General features: G+C 36.6%; 1 protein-coding gene across 5 annotated transcripts in view; it reads left to right on the plus strand.

Moving 5' to 3' along the window:
• Positions 1 to 15,848, plus strand: part of THEMIS (thymocyte selection associated) — a 201,090-nt gene that overhangs the window by 83,018 nt on the left and 102,224 nt on the right. For all 5 annotated transcript variants that reach the window (XM_070461729.1, XM_070461726.1, XM_020889992.2 and 2 more), the window contains one exon: positions 4,990 to 6,038. In XM_070461729.1, coding sequence (XP_070317830.1) covers positions 4,990 to 6,038 — 1,049 coding nt within the window. The remainder of the gene's footprint in view (positions 1 to 4,989; positions 6,039 to 15,848) is intronic.

Raw genomic sequence — 15,848 nt, forward strand, 5'->3', positions numbered from 1 at the left:
ATCCTTAAAGACTGATGTTGTGGTCACATCTTTGCTAATATCTATCTTTGGCCCCATCCAAAAAAACTAAATGTGTTATTCCACTCTTTTCCTGCCTACTGTAGTTTTAACTGAGCCTTTTACATGATTCCATTTTCTTTCTTCCTCAGCATATCAGCTTTACTTCAAAAATATTTTTAGTCATTACCTTAGAGTTTGAAATGTGCATGTATAATCTAAGTCTACTTTCAACTAACACTATGCCACTTCATGATGAGTGCAGGTAACTCATAACAGGGTATGCCCACTTACTCTTTCTTGTCCCTTTATACAGTGCTGTCATTTATTGCATCATCAATGTGCTGTAATCATCCAATATGTTGTTGCAGCTTTTATTCTGAACAAACTGTTATCTATTCTATCAATTAAAAATAAGAAAAAGTTTAAAAATAAGAAATATTTCCTTTGCTATCATTTATTTCTTCTCTAATGCTCTTCTTTCTTCATGTAGATCTGAGTTTCTGACATGTGATTTTCTTTTCTCTGAAGAACTTCTTTTATATTCCTTGCAAGTCAAGTCTGCTGTTGACATACTTTATCATTTTTGTTTGTCTGAGAAAGTCTTTATCTCTCCCTCACTTTCATAGGGAAGGTAAAATTTCAGCTTTACCCTCTTAGAGTTTTTGACTGGACCTGAGAATTAAACTGATCTTAGATTACCAGGAGAAAAACATACAAATTTACACAAGTTTGACGTGGGAGCCCTCATAAGAAAATGAAGACCCAAAGAAATGGTGAAACCTGCAGCTTTTAAATTGGTTTGAATAACTGAGACTTTTGTGGAAAAGTAAACTATGAGGAGAGGTTAAAGGAAGATACAATTCTTTTGACAAGTTCTTTTTGTCCAGAATTATCTTGGCTTTGACTCCCTGTTAAAATGTTTTCTTTCTTCTGGTATGGAGGACATCTTTAACATGGAGTCTTTATCTTCTGTTTTTAGGAAGAAAGGGGAGATTAGTATGTTCTTGAATCTACTACGTTTGAAGTACATTTAGCTCAAAATAATCCTTAAACCAAAGAGATATTTTGAGATGGCATCTTCTTCCACCCTTGACTTTTGAAGGGTAATTTTTCCACATACAGAATTCTAGGCTGGTATTTTTTTCCTCTTTCAATATTTAATATGCTGTTTACTATCTTTCTGCTTTCACGGTTTCTGAAGAGAAGTCCAATGTAGTTCTTAGCTTCTTTCATCCAAAGGTAAAATGGTTTGTTTGTGTTTTTGTTTTTGCTTCTGGCTTCTTTATCTTTTCTTTGATTTTCTGTAGTTTGAATTATAATATGTTTAGGTGTCAATTTTTTTGTTTGCTAACTTCATTAATTTTGGGAAATTCTCAGCCATTATAACATCATGATTGCATCTTTTCTTTTCTCTCCTTTTTTCCTTCTAGCATTCCTCTAATGTGTGTATTACACCTTTGGAATTGTCCTACTGGTCTTCAAAGTTCTCAGTTTTTTTTTTCATTCTTTTTCTTTTCAGTTTGGGAAGTTTCTATGGACAAATCTTCAGACTCACTGATTCTTTCCTTAGCCATATATAGTTTATTAGTGAACACATCAAAGTTATTCTTTAATTCTTTACCATTGTTTTTAATTTCTAGCATTTCTTTGTGGTTATTTCAAAGAGTTTCCATCTCTGTGCTTACATTAGCCATCTTTTCTTGCATTTTCTTCCATTAGTGCCCTTAGTATATTAATCATATTTAAATCACCAATCTGATAATTCCAAAATCTCTTCCATATCTGAGTCTAGTATTGATGCTTGCTTTGTATCTGCAGACTGTTGTTTGCCTTTTAACATACCTTGTAATTTCTTGTTGAAAGCTAGGCATAATGTATAGGATAAAAGAAATTGAGGTAATAGGTCCTTAGTGTGAGCTTTTAAAATAGGAATTAGGCTGTGTTCATTGGTTACTGTACCTGTAGGAGTCAGAAACTAACATTCTGTGTAGTGTTCTAGTTTACTGTTTCCCTGTTGTCTTTCTCTAGAGACCCCTACTTAAATAGGATCATAAATGCCATTCTTTCCATTGTAATCTCCTGCTATCATATATAAGTCTCTTTGATATGGTTGGTGAAGAGTAGGGGAGCTGAAGCATTCTATAATCCTATAATTAAGTCTCAGTCTTTTGCTGATCTTGCTTCTCAGCTTTTTTCCTCACATCTCTTTAGTGAGATAGAATGGTCATCCGGGACTGGAGTTTGGTAATTCCCTTCCCACATCAGTTAGACTCTGTACAACCCAAGTTGGCTAGGCTGTAGCAAAATAGATTTTCTTAGCTAAGGACTTTTTTAATGAGAAGTGAGTGATCTGGATGTGTTTCAAAATGGTTACTTTTCTCCTCACCCTGTCTAAAGCATGAGGGGATTTTTCTTAGAAGAATGAGCAACAGATAGATTAGGTTTGGGTTGGGAAGATCAGAATTTCACTGTAAACGTGTTAATTTTGAGACATCTTTTGGACATCCAAGTGGAGATCATAAGTAGATATTTGGAGTGCAGGAGAATTATTTGGCTAGAGATACACATTGAAGAATCATCAGCATACAGATGAGACTTAAAGACAGATGTGAGACTGTGTAAGATCAAGTGGGTGTGAGTGTAGACAAAGAAAGAAGCAGAACCAAGAAACATTAAAAGGTATGTGTGTGTGTGGTTGGGGGGTGGGGGGGTGGGGTGCGGGGGTAGTAGGTGGTGTGTAGAGGAGAAGAAACCAGAAAAAAAGTAGAGAAGAATGATAAGAAGGAAATAAGTGGGGAAAAAAAGTGGAAAAAAAAAAAAAGGAAATATATATAGCAGAGTCAAATCTACTATTCAAATACTGCTGGTATTACAAGTAGGATCAGGTAAGGTAGCATATCTTCAGTGGATTTGGTACAGAAGCATTGAATATAGGTCAGGAATTAGATACATAAAACTGAACAGAAGTTAGGTATCCTGGCCCATAGGCTTTCTCTGGCAATGAAATCATCCTAAAGTATTAAGACAGTTCTTTCCCCACTGTACTCATTGTGCCCAAATGTGGATTGTGATCTAGCTTGTATTATGGTCTTTCTGTTCAATTTAGAAACTCAGAAACTCCTTGATGTCATCTATTCTACCAGGGTCAAGCTGTGCCCTCAACTTGAGAAATGACTTGAGTCTATGAACCCATCTAGTCCTAGCTCTATAATTCTTAAACACTGTCCATTTCAACTGAAATAAGTGTGATTTTAAAGTTCCTAAAATTACATTATAATTTTTGAAATTACAATTTCAAAAGTTTGAGTTTACCAAATTTTATAAAATGAACTGATAAAGCTTTTTTTAAAAAATTTCCCCTCTTTTCTTTTTTAATGGAAAATCTTTGAGGTTTTTACTGACCTTCAACCTATAGACAACCATTGATTTTTTAAAAATTTTTTATGTTCAAGAAAATAAAATAATACAGTATCATGCTGTGTGTTTTTAGGAACTCTCTTATGCAGCATGTACAAGTAATATGACACAAATTAGAGTTTTCAAATGATGCATAAACAGTAATATAAAACATATTAATATAGGTAATGTTTTATAAAAGAAAAATTCTGTCTTCCAAATATTCCAAATTATTCATTTACAAAAGCATACAGGGAAGAAAGAATATTGACAGAAGGGTAGCTAGATATACTGGAAAACAATGGTAGATCATAAAAAGGCTACAAAACATTAAGTGTTAAGAAATTTTTGAGAAAATACAAACCATTATAAAATCCTTTTAATATTAATGTAAAATTTTATTTTTTGATGCAAGATCATCTGTAATGATACTGTGTGGGACAGCATATGGAGAGCAGATGATTTCAGGACAATATTTTAAGTGTCTCTGTAGGCTCAAAGAAAGACTTCTGAGACAGTGGGCTCTTGGAAAAAATAAAGAGATTCATTATTCCCGGTGACACATTGGCAGAGAATGCATCATTAAGTACTCTGCCAGCAAACCTAAAATTCCTGAGTGGTCTTTTGACTGTAACATTCTGTACTACTTCTTTTCTGTCTAGGTGTTAAGGCAGCACCAGCAAAGAGAAGAATATTTTTCACACTGGAAAAAGACTGCCTTTTGGTATCCATTTCCACATATTACTTAATCTTGAATATTTTATATCCCATGATTTTGCAAAACAGTTACACCCGATAGGATAGAATTTTGTATAAAGATTGTATGCCTTGAGGCTTATGCGGAAGAATCTTATGTAAAATACCCAAACTTTCCTCTAAGATTATTTTATATACACTATATGGACCGCAAAACCATGACCTAAAATGATATAATAAATTATCTGAAAAGACACTCATATGTTTAAACACATGTACATACATTCATGTATGTTATGTATGATAAACTACAAAAAAGAATTGGGATAGTTAACACCAAAATCGGAGGAATGACTACTCTTAGGTTAAAGTGAGGAGGATATGATTTTGGTGACGTTTGTAGGGCTCCAAGATACTAGTTAATGTCCATTTATAAAACTAGGCAGATTTATGGATGTTGGTTTTATTTACAGTCTATTTCATTTTTAAATATAAAAACGGGAAAGTCATGCATAAGCAATGTTATATCATAAGTATCTGAGATTTTCTAATACGTTTATTTGTGCTACCTGGATTGAGTTTTTTTTTTTTTTTAACTTTCTTTGAAGTGAAGTAACTCAGTTGTGTCCGACTCTTTGTGACCACATGGACTGAAGTCTGCCAGGCTCCTCCATCCGTGGGATTTTCCAGGCAGGAGTACTGGAGGGGGTGCCATTTCCCTAGGATATTTATTTAATTAGAGCATAGTTGCTTTACAAGGTTGTTAGTTTCTGCTGTACGGTTAAGTGAATCAGCCACATGTATGCACATTTCCCCTCTTCCTTGGGTTTCCTGGAGTGATTTTAATACTACTCCAGAGCAACATTTTGATGCAAAAAAATGTCTTTTCTTTTTCAGTCCGAAAGGATATAGTCCGTATCCTCCCCAGTTTAGATGTTGAAGTCAAAGACATTACCGACAGCTATGATGCCAACTGGTTTCTTCAGGTGTTATCTACACAAGATCTTTATGAAATGACCAATAAAGAGTTCCCCATAGTAGCTGAAGTCATAGAAGCGCCCCAAGGAAACCAGCTACCCATAAGCATTTTACAGCCTGGGAAAACCATTGTGATCCACAAAAAGTGCCAGGCATCAAAGATCTTGGCTTCAGAAATTAGAAGCAATTCCCCTAAAAGACACTTCTTGATCCCCACTAGCTATAAAGGCAGATTCAAGCGGCGACCTCGAGAGTTCCCAACTGCCTATGACCTTGAGATAGCAAAGAGTGAAAAGGAGCTTCTGCACGTGGTGGCCACCAAAGGCTTTCATTCCCCCTTTGAGGAGCTGTCGTCTGTATCTGTCGGGGATGAGTTTCTAGTGCATCACTCACAGACAACTGAAGTCCTCTGTGAAGGAATTAGAAAAATGATGGATGTTCTGGCGTGTGAAAAAATCCTCAAAAATTCCCATGAGGCAGCACTGCTGCCCTTGTACATGGACGGAGGTTTTGTAGAGGTGATCCATGATAAGAAACTGTACCAGATTTCCGAGCTTTGTGCACAGTTCCGCCTGCCCTTCAATGTGAAGGTGTCTGTGAGAGATCTTTTTATTGAAAGAGACATTTTGGCTGCTACACCAGGACTACAGTTGGAGGAATCTATCACTAACTCTTATCTCCTCATAAGTGACTTTGCCAACCCCAAGGAGTGCTGGGAAATTCCTGTTGGCCGCGTGAATATGACTGTTCAGTTAGTTAATAATTTTTCTGGGGATCCAGGACCATTTCTAGTCAGTACTCTGGTCGAAGAGATCACTGAAGAACAGTATTACATGATACGGAGATATGAAAGCTCTTTCTTGCATCCCCCACCTCGCCCTCCGAAGCATCCCACAGTGGAGAAAATAGAGTTAACTCCGCTGAGCTTAGCAAAAAAAAAGACAGTGAATCTGCCCAAGTCTCCCAAGGTAAGGCTATGATTTTGCAGTTTTTCCTCTTGAGCGTTTTCCTGGAGGCAGTTTATTTCAAGTCTTTTCTGAATCTGGTTTTTGCTTACTTCTCTTCCTTTCATGCCATGTTTGAAATGAGCCTTTCTGATGCACAGTAGATGATTGAACTTCAATAGAGCATAAGCTGTCACAGCATTTTGTATTTTGATGCTTCACCAGTAGATGTGACAAGAAGTATAAGAATTAGGAATAGTGGGGATGGCACTTGATTATGATGACCCAAATTCTGTTTCAATGGGTTTTGTTAATTAGGAATGGTTTATAAGGTGCCTCAGAAGCAAATCTATTTTGGAAGAGCTGTTCATTTTTTTCTAGGTGGAGTTGTTTTAATACTACATCCAGGAAATGAGCACACAATAAACTCCCTTCTTCTGGGGGTGGGGTACCAGTAGCAGGCGTCTATGACACATGTCTTCATTTTGTTTTATGTGCAGAAAGATGCAAAAGTATCTTGGCAGAACTGTGTGAGAATATGGGCATCTGCCCACATTCTGCATGTCTGAGAACTGTCATCTTTAACAGTTCTTTTGAAAAACAAAATCAATAAAATTGCAGACAGTATGAGATCATTACAGAATCAACAACTCCGTAACCGCTCTAAAGATTTTGGGAGGGGAGGGGTTTCAGCTTCATTTTCTCTGAAAGTTTTTGCCTCTTGGAAACCACCTGCTGAGTGCCTGGAAATCACTTATCCCTACCCCAGGGAACTCAGGTCCTTCATCTGGCCGGCAGTAGTTCTCTGGTGTGTGGAGAGAGTGCGTTCTGGCCTGGCAGATGTTGAGCTGGCAGCTTGGGGAAACAAAGCAATTAGTAAAACAGAGAGATGCTGTGTTTACTCTCTACACTCAGGAATGATAGCAGCCTGAGGCTTCAAGGATGTGGGTATGGAAATACTTTTGCTTCTACATTTCAAAGATTGCGTTCTGATTGTTTGCTGGGGAAATCCAATAAAAATCTTCAAACTCATCTTCAGGAAAAGATAAAACCAGCAGAAATTTCCTTTCCAGAAAATCAATTTTGAAGGAGTCATTTTGAAATTAAACTGTTTCCAAATAAAGTTGATTAACAGGCTGCTAAACATGGAGAGTGTCTGGCTTCTCCTGTTTAATATATTTTTATTACTGAATCAAATGATGTGAGAGATGGAATGTTCTCATTTTTAGTGGGAAGCAGAAGAAAGTCCCATCCCCTTACCACCACCCTCTCTGCCTATGCCTATGTCTATGCTAAGCCCCCAGAACTGTTGAATACATGACATTGGAAAGCAAAGGAGACTTGGCATATGTACTTGAAATTAAGGACTTTGAGATGAGGTTATCCTGGATCATTCAGGTGTGTCCAAGTTAATCACAAGAGTCCTTAAAATATCTTTCTTACTTGAGGTTAGGGTCAGAGAGAGATGTGACTACAGAAGAACATTAGAGAGGTGGAGCATTTCTGCCTTGGTAGATGGAGGCAGGAATCATTGAGGCAAGGAATGTGGATGGTCTCTAGAAGCTAGAATGACAAGAAAGCTTTCTTCCCTAGAGCCTCCAAAAAGTTTCTTAACTAGTTAATGTAAATAGGGGTTTCCCTGAGTTCTGTGAGCCACTCTATAGCAAGTTAATGGAACCCAAGGATGGGATTCTGGGGACCTCTGATTTGTAACCATCAGACAGAAGCTGTCAATAACCTGGGGACCTACTACTTGCAGCTGGCATCTGAAGTGGGCAGCAGTCCTGTGGGACTGCTCCCTTAAACTGTGTTGTTTTGCTGGCAAAGTGGTTTTTCCCTTCCTTTTTCCTTTTAATGAAAGTATGAGTTCCTGTACCTTTGGAGAACCTACGGGGACACTAGGATCCAGGGGTGAATTAGAGACAGGATGTAGAACATAGCCAGAGTGGTTCTTCATTTTCATCAAACATTGGACAGTTCCCGCATCTCGTGGTTTCATCACTAGAGAAGAATGTAATTTCTTTGTTTGGTTCCAATTTTTAAAAGAAGAAGGAGTTTGGATGACATGCCCATCTCCTGTTTCAATCAACTCATTGGTTGTCCCAACTACAGCCAGGATTGGTGGGGAAGGGAATGACAACTAGTTGTCTCGAATAATAGAAATAGGGGAGCAGTATGTGAAGGTCTAGAGATAGAGTAGGTGCCTATTACTAGTAGAAGGGAAAAGACCAAAAATCCCTAAACTACTAAGAAAGCATTTGTAAAAAGTAAATAAATTTAAAAAAGTTTAAATGCCCTTTGAAAGAATGTCACATGAAAATGATTGATGTGCTTCATTAGGAAAGAAACGCAAAGCAATAATGCTGTATCTAGGTTACTGCTTAGAAAACCCTCTAGTCTTCCTCCTATGTTTTTAAAGGATATGATACAGGATACTGATGAACAGTCAGATAAAGTTCTGGGAGGGTCAGGAATTTCTGGGGTGTACAGTACTATCCTTCTGGTGTGTGGATGTGTCCACTAAACTGAAAGTTCTCTGGACTCTGTACTTTTGGGAATTTTATGGAAGTTTCCTCTTGTAAGCATGAGCAGTTACTAACTCCTCTTCCAGTCCCTCTCCTCTAGAGAATGGGGGTTAGGCTTGAAAATTCCAAGCTGCTAATCATGGCTTGGTGTTTCTGGTGACCAGCCCCCATCCAAGAGCCATCTGAGAATCTACCCAGAGTCACCTTATTAGAACAAAAGGCACCCCTATAGATAGCCTATGCTGAAGGATATGAAATTCGTGACCTCCAAAGAAGAAGATATAGCTTTGGGATCAGGGACCATGCCTGATCATTCAGGCTCTTGTGTGGCAGGAGTTTATTACAGTGAAAAAGGACAGAGAATGCTTATGACAGACATCAGAAGGGGAACAGAGAGTGCCCCCCCCTCCCCCGCTAGTCTTATCAAGGGCTTACATACTTTTAGGCCCATTCCCACAAGATGCATCTTAAATGAACAAGATTAGAACTAACAATAGAAAGGTCTTACCAGACCCACTCCTACAAGATAACCAGATTAATCAGAAGGTTCTTGTTAAGGAAGAGAAACAATATACATTGTTATTATATAATCATTAGAAGTGAAGTGAAAATCACTCAGTCCTGTCCAACTCTTTGCCACATCATGAAATTCTCCAGGCCAGAATACTGCAGTGTGTAGCCGCTCACTTCTCCAGGAGATCTTCCCAACCCAGGGATCAACCCAGGTCTCCTGCATTGCAGGCAGACTCTTTACCAGCTGAACCACAAGGGAAGCTCATTCGCACTAAGCTTAATGAAAAACACACCCTTGAGCAAGATGAGTTTTGTTGTGTAATCATTAGCTCTGAGCTTAAAGAAAACAATGTCTTATGTGACTAAGACAAACCAATGTAGAAAAAATAAAGTTGGTCCTTTTCTCCTCCTTGAGAGCCGTGTACCCCTTTCTCCTCGAGGATCTCAGACTCCTTCCTCCTTGAAGGCCTCAGACTCTTTATCAACTATCTAAGAATTAAGTCTCTCACTATCACACAGAAAATTCCAGGGGATTTAGAAACCCTGTGTCAGGAGCTGGGGTGAAAGACCAAATATTAGAAAAGAAGATGTTCCTAGTATCTTTTCACCTAGGAATTTACAAGGGCTTCGGGAGCTCTGTGCCAAGAATCAGGGGCAGAGATCAGTACATATATTTTCTTTTATCACCAGCTGCTAAACTAAAACAAATGCTATCTTTGATTAAAATCATACATGTAGGACTCCAGATCAAATTAATAATTCCTGTTTATTCAATTTTCAGACCCCACATCGATTCTGTGTCTAGTTCTGAGTCACACTTCTAAACAATGTTGATTAACTGAACTTTGTTAAGACGTTAAGAGTTATTTGTTAAGATTTAAAAGTTCCATGAGTCATTTTATTCTGTGAATGACTGAGGAAAATGAGTGATAGTCTAAACTTGAATGACTTAGTGCTAGATGATGTTAGTTATTTTATAAAGTTATTTTATTTTATTTTTGAAAGAGCTATTTTGTAGCAAAGAGTGCATTCTTATTTTCCATTGCGACATTGGTTGAGACTGAAAGGAAGGACATTTTTGGTGTAATACGTTGGAACTTATTTCTTGGCTCTGAAAAGGTTTCAGCAGAAGCTAGGAAATCCTAGGTCAGTGGTGTTATCAAGAGATACCTGCTTGATGGAAAGTTTATCAGTCAATTGAGAGTCTATAATTTTTCATGATTAGTTTCATCATTTCTGGTGTGGTCAATAAAGAGCTATATTAATCTGAAATCAGTTTAAAATGCCAGAGTATGCTCTAATTTACCTGTGTTCAGATCTACTGACAACCTCATTTTCAACATTTTTTCTCACCATGAAGATAAGACTTTACTCAGTATATTATTTTTGGAATTTAAACAAAAACTCTGTCAGTTTCTTCATAATGTACTTGAAAAATCTTGCAACAACCATTTCTTATTATCACAATGTCATCCTTTCATATATTTTTTTCATATTTCTTCTGATATCTGCATTAAAGCTCTTCTATATATGCTTTTGAAGGGATTGGATAAGATTAAAAAAAAAAATTTGTAGGCAGAAAGCAGCCACTGAAAGCAAGCCTCAAAGATTTTGGATTGTATGTGGAATAGTGCCTTAAATTCAGATAATAATTTGTAAGGGTTATTTGGAGTTTAACTATTCAAACTGACTTGACTCATTAAAATACCATATTACATATGTAGAGAAGAATATCAGATCCTTCATTGTATAGTTTACTTTTGCCTTCCCTTGGTCCTTAGCTTTACAAGATCATTTCTTGAACTGTTAATAATAGAATAGTTGTATAGACTGTCTAATAGTAAGAAATTAAATATACACAGTGTTAGTCAGATTCACTTGTGATAGGTATCCATTGTCAGTTGTGAACTCTACATTTCACCTAAGAAGTTTAGAAATTAAGACACTTTTAGGATAGGTTATAGGAGCTAGAATATTATAGAATTGTTTCCCAAGGTGAGATTGTCACCTGTTCTCTAATACCTAACTAAGAAAGAACTCAGTTGTAGTAGAGATTTGAGAATTGTGGTTTGGGTGTAAGCTGGGCAGATGAGTTGGTGGATGGATTTCAATAGAGATGACAGCACATCTCCAGGCCCATGAAGTCTTACACTGGAAGATTCTGTTGTTGTTTTTTAAATGTGATAGTTCAGTGTTTGGAAGACTAAGATTTGGAGTCTAAAAAAAAGGTGGGGGGATGAGAATGCACCAAGCAACCTTTCAAATTTCCTCTTGGGTTTATACCAGTTAAAAATAGTATCTTTAAGATTTGTGCATTCTGATACTTAGTCAGATGAAAACAATGTTATGAAGTGATTAAATGTTATAAAGCGATTAAATAAATTAAGCTGGGCCTAATATTCTGTTCTAAATAAGAGTGTTGTGGAGTAAACTCTCGTCTGATGGTTAGTTTCTCTGTCAGAAGTAGTTTCAGATAGTTTGAAAGAGCATATCCTCACTGGGGTTTTTGCCTGTCCTGAATATATATGGCTATGACTTCTGAGTGCCACATAGGAGAAATGTAACTTCTGTATTCTGATGAAAAAGCCTATAACCAGATAGAAAAACAAACCTTTGGTTGAAAGATGAGATATTCCACTCCTTTGGAGACTGCATCTGGGACCAGAAATCTTGCATTTCACTAACTCTGTTTGGCCATTTGATGCCCAAGTGTCCACTTTGCTGCCGGAATGTCTAGATTTCTGTCGGACAAGAACACCCATAGGAGACATTAAGGCAAAGAGCAGAGGAGGCAGTTATGGCAAGGTACTATGAACTGAGCAGAAAACAAACCCTGAACCAGAATTAGAGTGAGAGTTGAAAAAGGCAGAAGGAAAGCAATCGTTTCTGGGAGGTGCAGAGAGAGAACACTTCAACAGCTGCTGCTGGGTGCAGAGACTCATTTCTGATCTGGTGTGACAGAGTGGCTGAAAAGTGTTAAAGAAACCCACACTCCTAGGCTAAATCTAGATCTTTAGAGACATCCACTCATTTGTCATCCATAGGGCTTAGTCAGAAAGGATGTGATTTGTTTTTGTTTTTGTTAACTTGATGTGGTGTAAAGTGGATTTGTAACCAGCTCTGCACTTCTGAAGACTGATGCCTTAGTGTGTCCTCTTGTTCTAACATAGAAGCTTTAAGTCTATTTCACTGTGAATAGAGAAACTTAGTGTCAGCCATTTTCAAAGTCCAAAAGCAAGGAATGTGAAATATAGACATACTTAAGAAATTGGGGATTTAAATCTGAATAACATGGAAAATAAAGGGAATCTACGATCTTCTTTTAAAAAGACAAATTTTAACTGTGAGATACAGTTTTAGTGTATGTTCGCAGATATTTGAGTTTTATTAGGGCCAGATAACATACAGATTGGTACATGATGGTTTTTGAGTTCCCTGCTTATAAATGGCTTTAGCTTGTAAATAGCCAACTATAGTAGGAAGAAATGAAAAAATGGGATAATGAAAGGAAGTGCTGGGTTGAAAATGAGCCAAACCCAATTTCCAGCTGAAACCTTGCAGGTAGAAATCTGTGCCCAATGGGTAACACAATATTTAAAGTACTTTTTGTGCTGTTGGATATGGGAGAGTAATCAGAACTTTTGAAACTTTCCTCTAGTTATGACACGTGACTACTTCTAGCCAAATAGCCAAAGAATGGTTTAAATGAATTTTAAATGAAAAGTAATTGGTTAAAGTAAGACATTAGAAAACATTGTCCAATTTTAAGGAAATTGCAAGCAAAAAATGAGCAATCTGTCAAACTAATAGTAAAATACTATTTTTTTCAAAGGAGTTTTTGTCCAGAGAACATAGTTTCCATTCCAGGATGGTTGAAGTACACTCCTGCTTAGAAATACTTGAACAAACCAAAAATTTGGCCATCTTTGAGCTTTCTGCCAACTGAGAATACTCTCACGGGGTAGATGAGAAAGAGCTGATGAGAAACATTCATTAATACTGTTCCTTGCTTCTCTCTCCCATCTGTGGAGTCAAGAAGTAAAACACCACCAAATAGGTGATCATTATATTTTCAGTGTTAGTATTAAAGTTCCACAAAAATATAAATTAAAAAATATTTATTTTTCCAGTAGATTTGCAAAATGATTAAATAAAATTTGAAATAAATAATTTCACTTTAGATTTTAGATTTACAAAGGCTTTTCACTTTCTTAAATGTCCATAACCTGGATACCCTTATTTAGAAATGAGCAACCTTAGGAGAAGAATCAGTAGTTTGGAATGTTCATGCAGTTTGTATAAAGGGAAGGCATTTGAATTGCCAACTTCCTATAATTTCTTTAGTGAGTTTAGTGCCTGGAATCATTGAGTTATGTGTGGGCTCACTAGATAGTTAACTGCTGCTTTTTCAGTTTGCTACCTTCATTTTCTTCTAAAATTAAAAAAAAATCCAAAGAGCAGGTGGAGAAATCCAGATGAAATCTAAATTCAAAATGACTTTGCATTTCCCAAAATGGAATCATTTGATTTTTTTCACTACTATATTTATCAGTTCTGAATTTATTTTAGAATAAAAACCTTGCCTAGAAAAAATTGATAAAGCTTAAGCTATATATTTGAGCAAATACATTTCTTGCAAGTCAACCATTACTTTTAATCGCGGATGTCAGACCTACATAAATAAGGACATATGCTTTGCTTTGCAAACCAAATTTCCTACGTAAATGTTAAGATAGAAAATGAGCATAAGATGGTTCTGAAAGAATGCATAAAAATAGGCTTCCAAAAATTAGTATTTTTCTAAAAATTTATAGAGAAAGAAATGATTCATACAAATGCATTATTTAAGGGCAAACTTTCAACCAGCCTTTTGCAGCATTAATTCTTTTACATTATGCTTCATCCAGACTCAGCTTCAATATGATCATGATGTCATGGCCATGATCATTATGATGAAAAATACTTCTAAAAACACAAGTTGCTTTTAGCTGTCTTGTAGGACACACCATTATTTAAGATGTTTACCATGACCGATTATATAACTAATTTTAAATCTGATGAGAAGAGGGAAAAATAGGGGAAATCTTATAAAATCAGAAGGCCATTGACTAAAAATTAGCCAAATGGAGTAATTTTATATATCAAAGACCACAAGAACTATATAATAAATCTATAGTTATTTGTTGTTATTGTTTTGTTGCTAAATCATGTCTGACTCTTTGTGACCCATGGACTATAGCCCGCCAGGCTCCTCTGTCCTTGGGATTTCTCGGGCAAGAATACTGGAGCGAGTTGCAATTTCCTTCTCCAGGGGATCTTCCTGATCCAAGGATCAAACCCATGTCTCCTGCATTGACAGATGGATTCCTTACCACTGAGTCACCAGGGAAGCCCACCTGTAGATATTTATGTAGATACAAAATGTAAAAGTGTTGATTGTAAAATTATGGAGTTAGACAATATATTGTGTAGGAGATAAGAATGGAATTTTAACTTGTGACATTATGCTTATTTAGATCACTAAACTTGATATACCATTTGTCCTTAAGAGAAGTTTGTTGTTTTCCAATGCTTTCCAAATATTAACTAATGTTTAAAAAGTGTGCAGTCACCAGGTATGAGATAGGGTAAAACACAAAATCATGAGAGGTGTATTTCTTTAATTGTTATCCAAGGAATTGTCCTTCTCACACTATTTTTCTGCTCATTGTCTCTGGTTCCAGCTTCTTCTCTGAGCTATAATCATTTCTGCTTCTTCCAGTCATACTAGACACTTCAGCCAAATTCTCTCTCACATGGTTGTCAAGCATACTGTATTCAGGTGGTCTGTGTTACAGACAACCTCAATCTGTATCAATAATTTAAAAAACCTCTTGCTTATACCTCTGTTGCTGGCATTATGCTAGGTGCTTTCATGTATTATCTTATTTAGTCCACACTTTTTTCATGAAATGAATCTTGATATTTTTTGCAGGGGAGGTGATTGATATTGAGAAGTATGTAATGGTTGTGGTTCCAAGTGGTATTCAGGTTGCCAAATTCTATGGTCAATCTTAATTGCTCATATTATTTAGATAGTAAGCGGTAAATGCCACAGTTTGATACCCCCTACTTTTTGGAATCTTTCTTCATTTTCTGGAAATGCATACCCTACTAGTTTTCTTATGCTGTAGGGATTGGATTTTCTTTGGAGGTCCTTGTTGGTCCTTCCTCTGGTCTTCACATCTAAGTGTTCATGTGCCTGGGAACTCAATTTACTCTCGTCTCTCTCCTTGCCTAGTCTTTGAGTTCCTGCTTATACTCACAGTTTCTTATTTTATGCATATAAAATGGCTCTCAGTAAAATCACTCATATGTATGGATTTATTAAAGAAAGAAACTGGAAATGATCTCCTGTTTTTAAAAAATCTATTTAAATGTACTTGGATATCAGCTTTTTAAGGAAAGTTCAGTCTTTGAGAGATGCCAGCTTCTACCAGTGTGCCTGGTCTGTAGCAATTATACTCTTTTCATGTACCTCTAGAAGACATCAAAGGATGAGGAAGTGGTGACATGAGGGAAGACACTTCCTTCTAGCATTTTATTCTTATAAATATGGGTTTGTCATGCTCAGAATTTTTCTTCCCTGATACAGTAATGAAAAAGCTGGAGAATACCTTAAGCTATTTGAGATGTTAGAAATTTAGGGAAGATCTAAGGCCATTACTGGCATGATCAGAAAGTTCTTTGGTGACAATTCAGATTTAGCTGAAATAAATTTCAGGAACTAGAACTAAGACTAGGACTTGGATTAGGA

The sequence above is a fragment of the Odocoileus virginianus genome, chromosome 34 (assembly GCF_023699985.2).
Source record: "Odocoileus virginianus isolate 20LAN1187 ecotype Illinois chromosome 34, Ovbor_1.2, whole genome shotgun sequence".
In the NCBI taxonomy this organism is placed as follows: domain Eukaryota; kingdom Metazoa; phylum Chordata; class Mammalia; order Artiodactyla; family Cervidae; genus Odocoileus; species Odocoileus virginianus.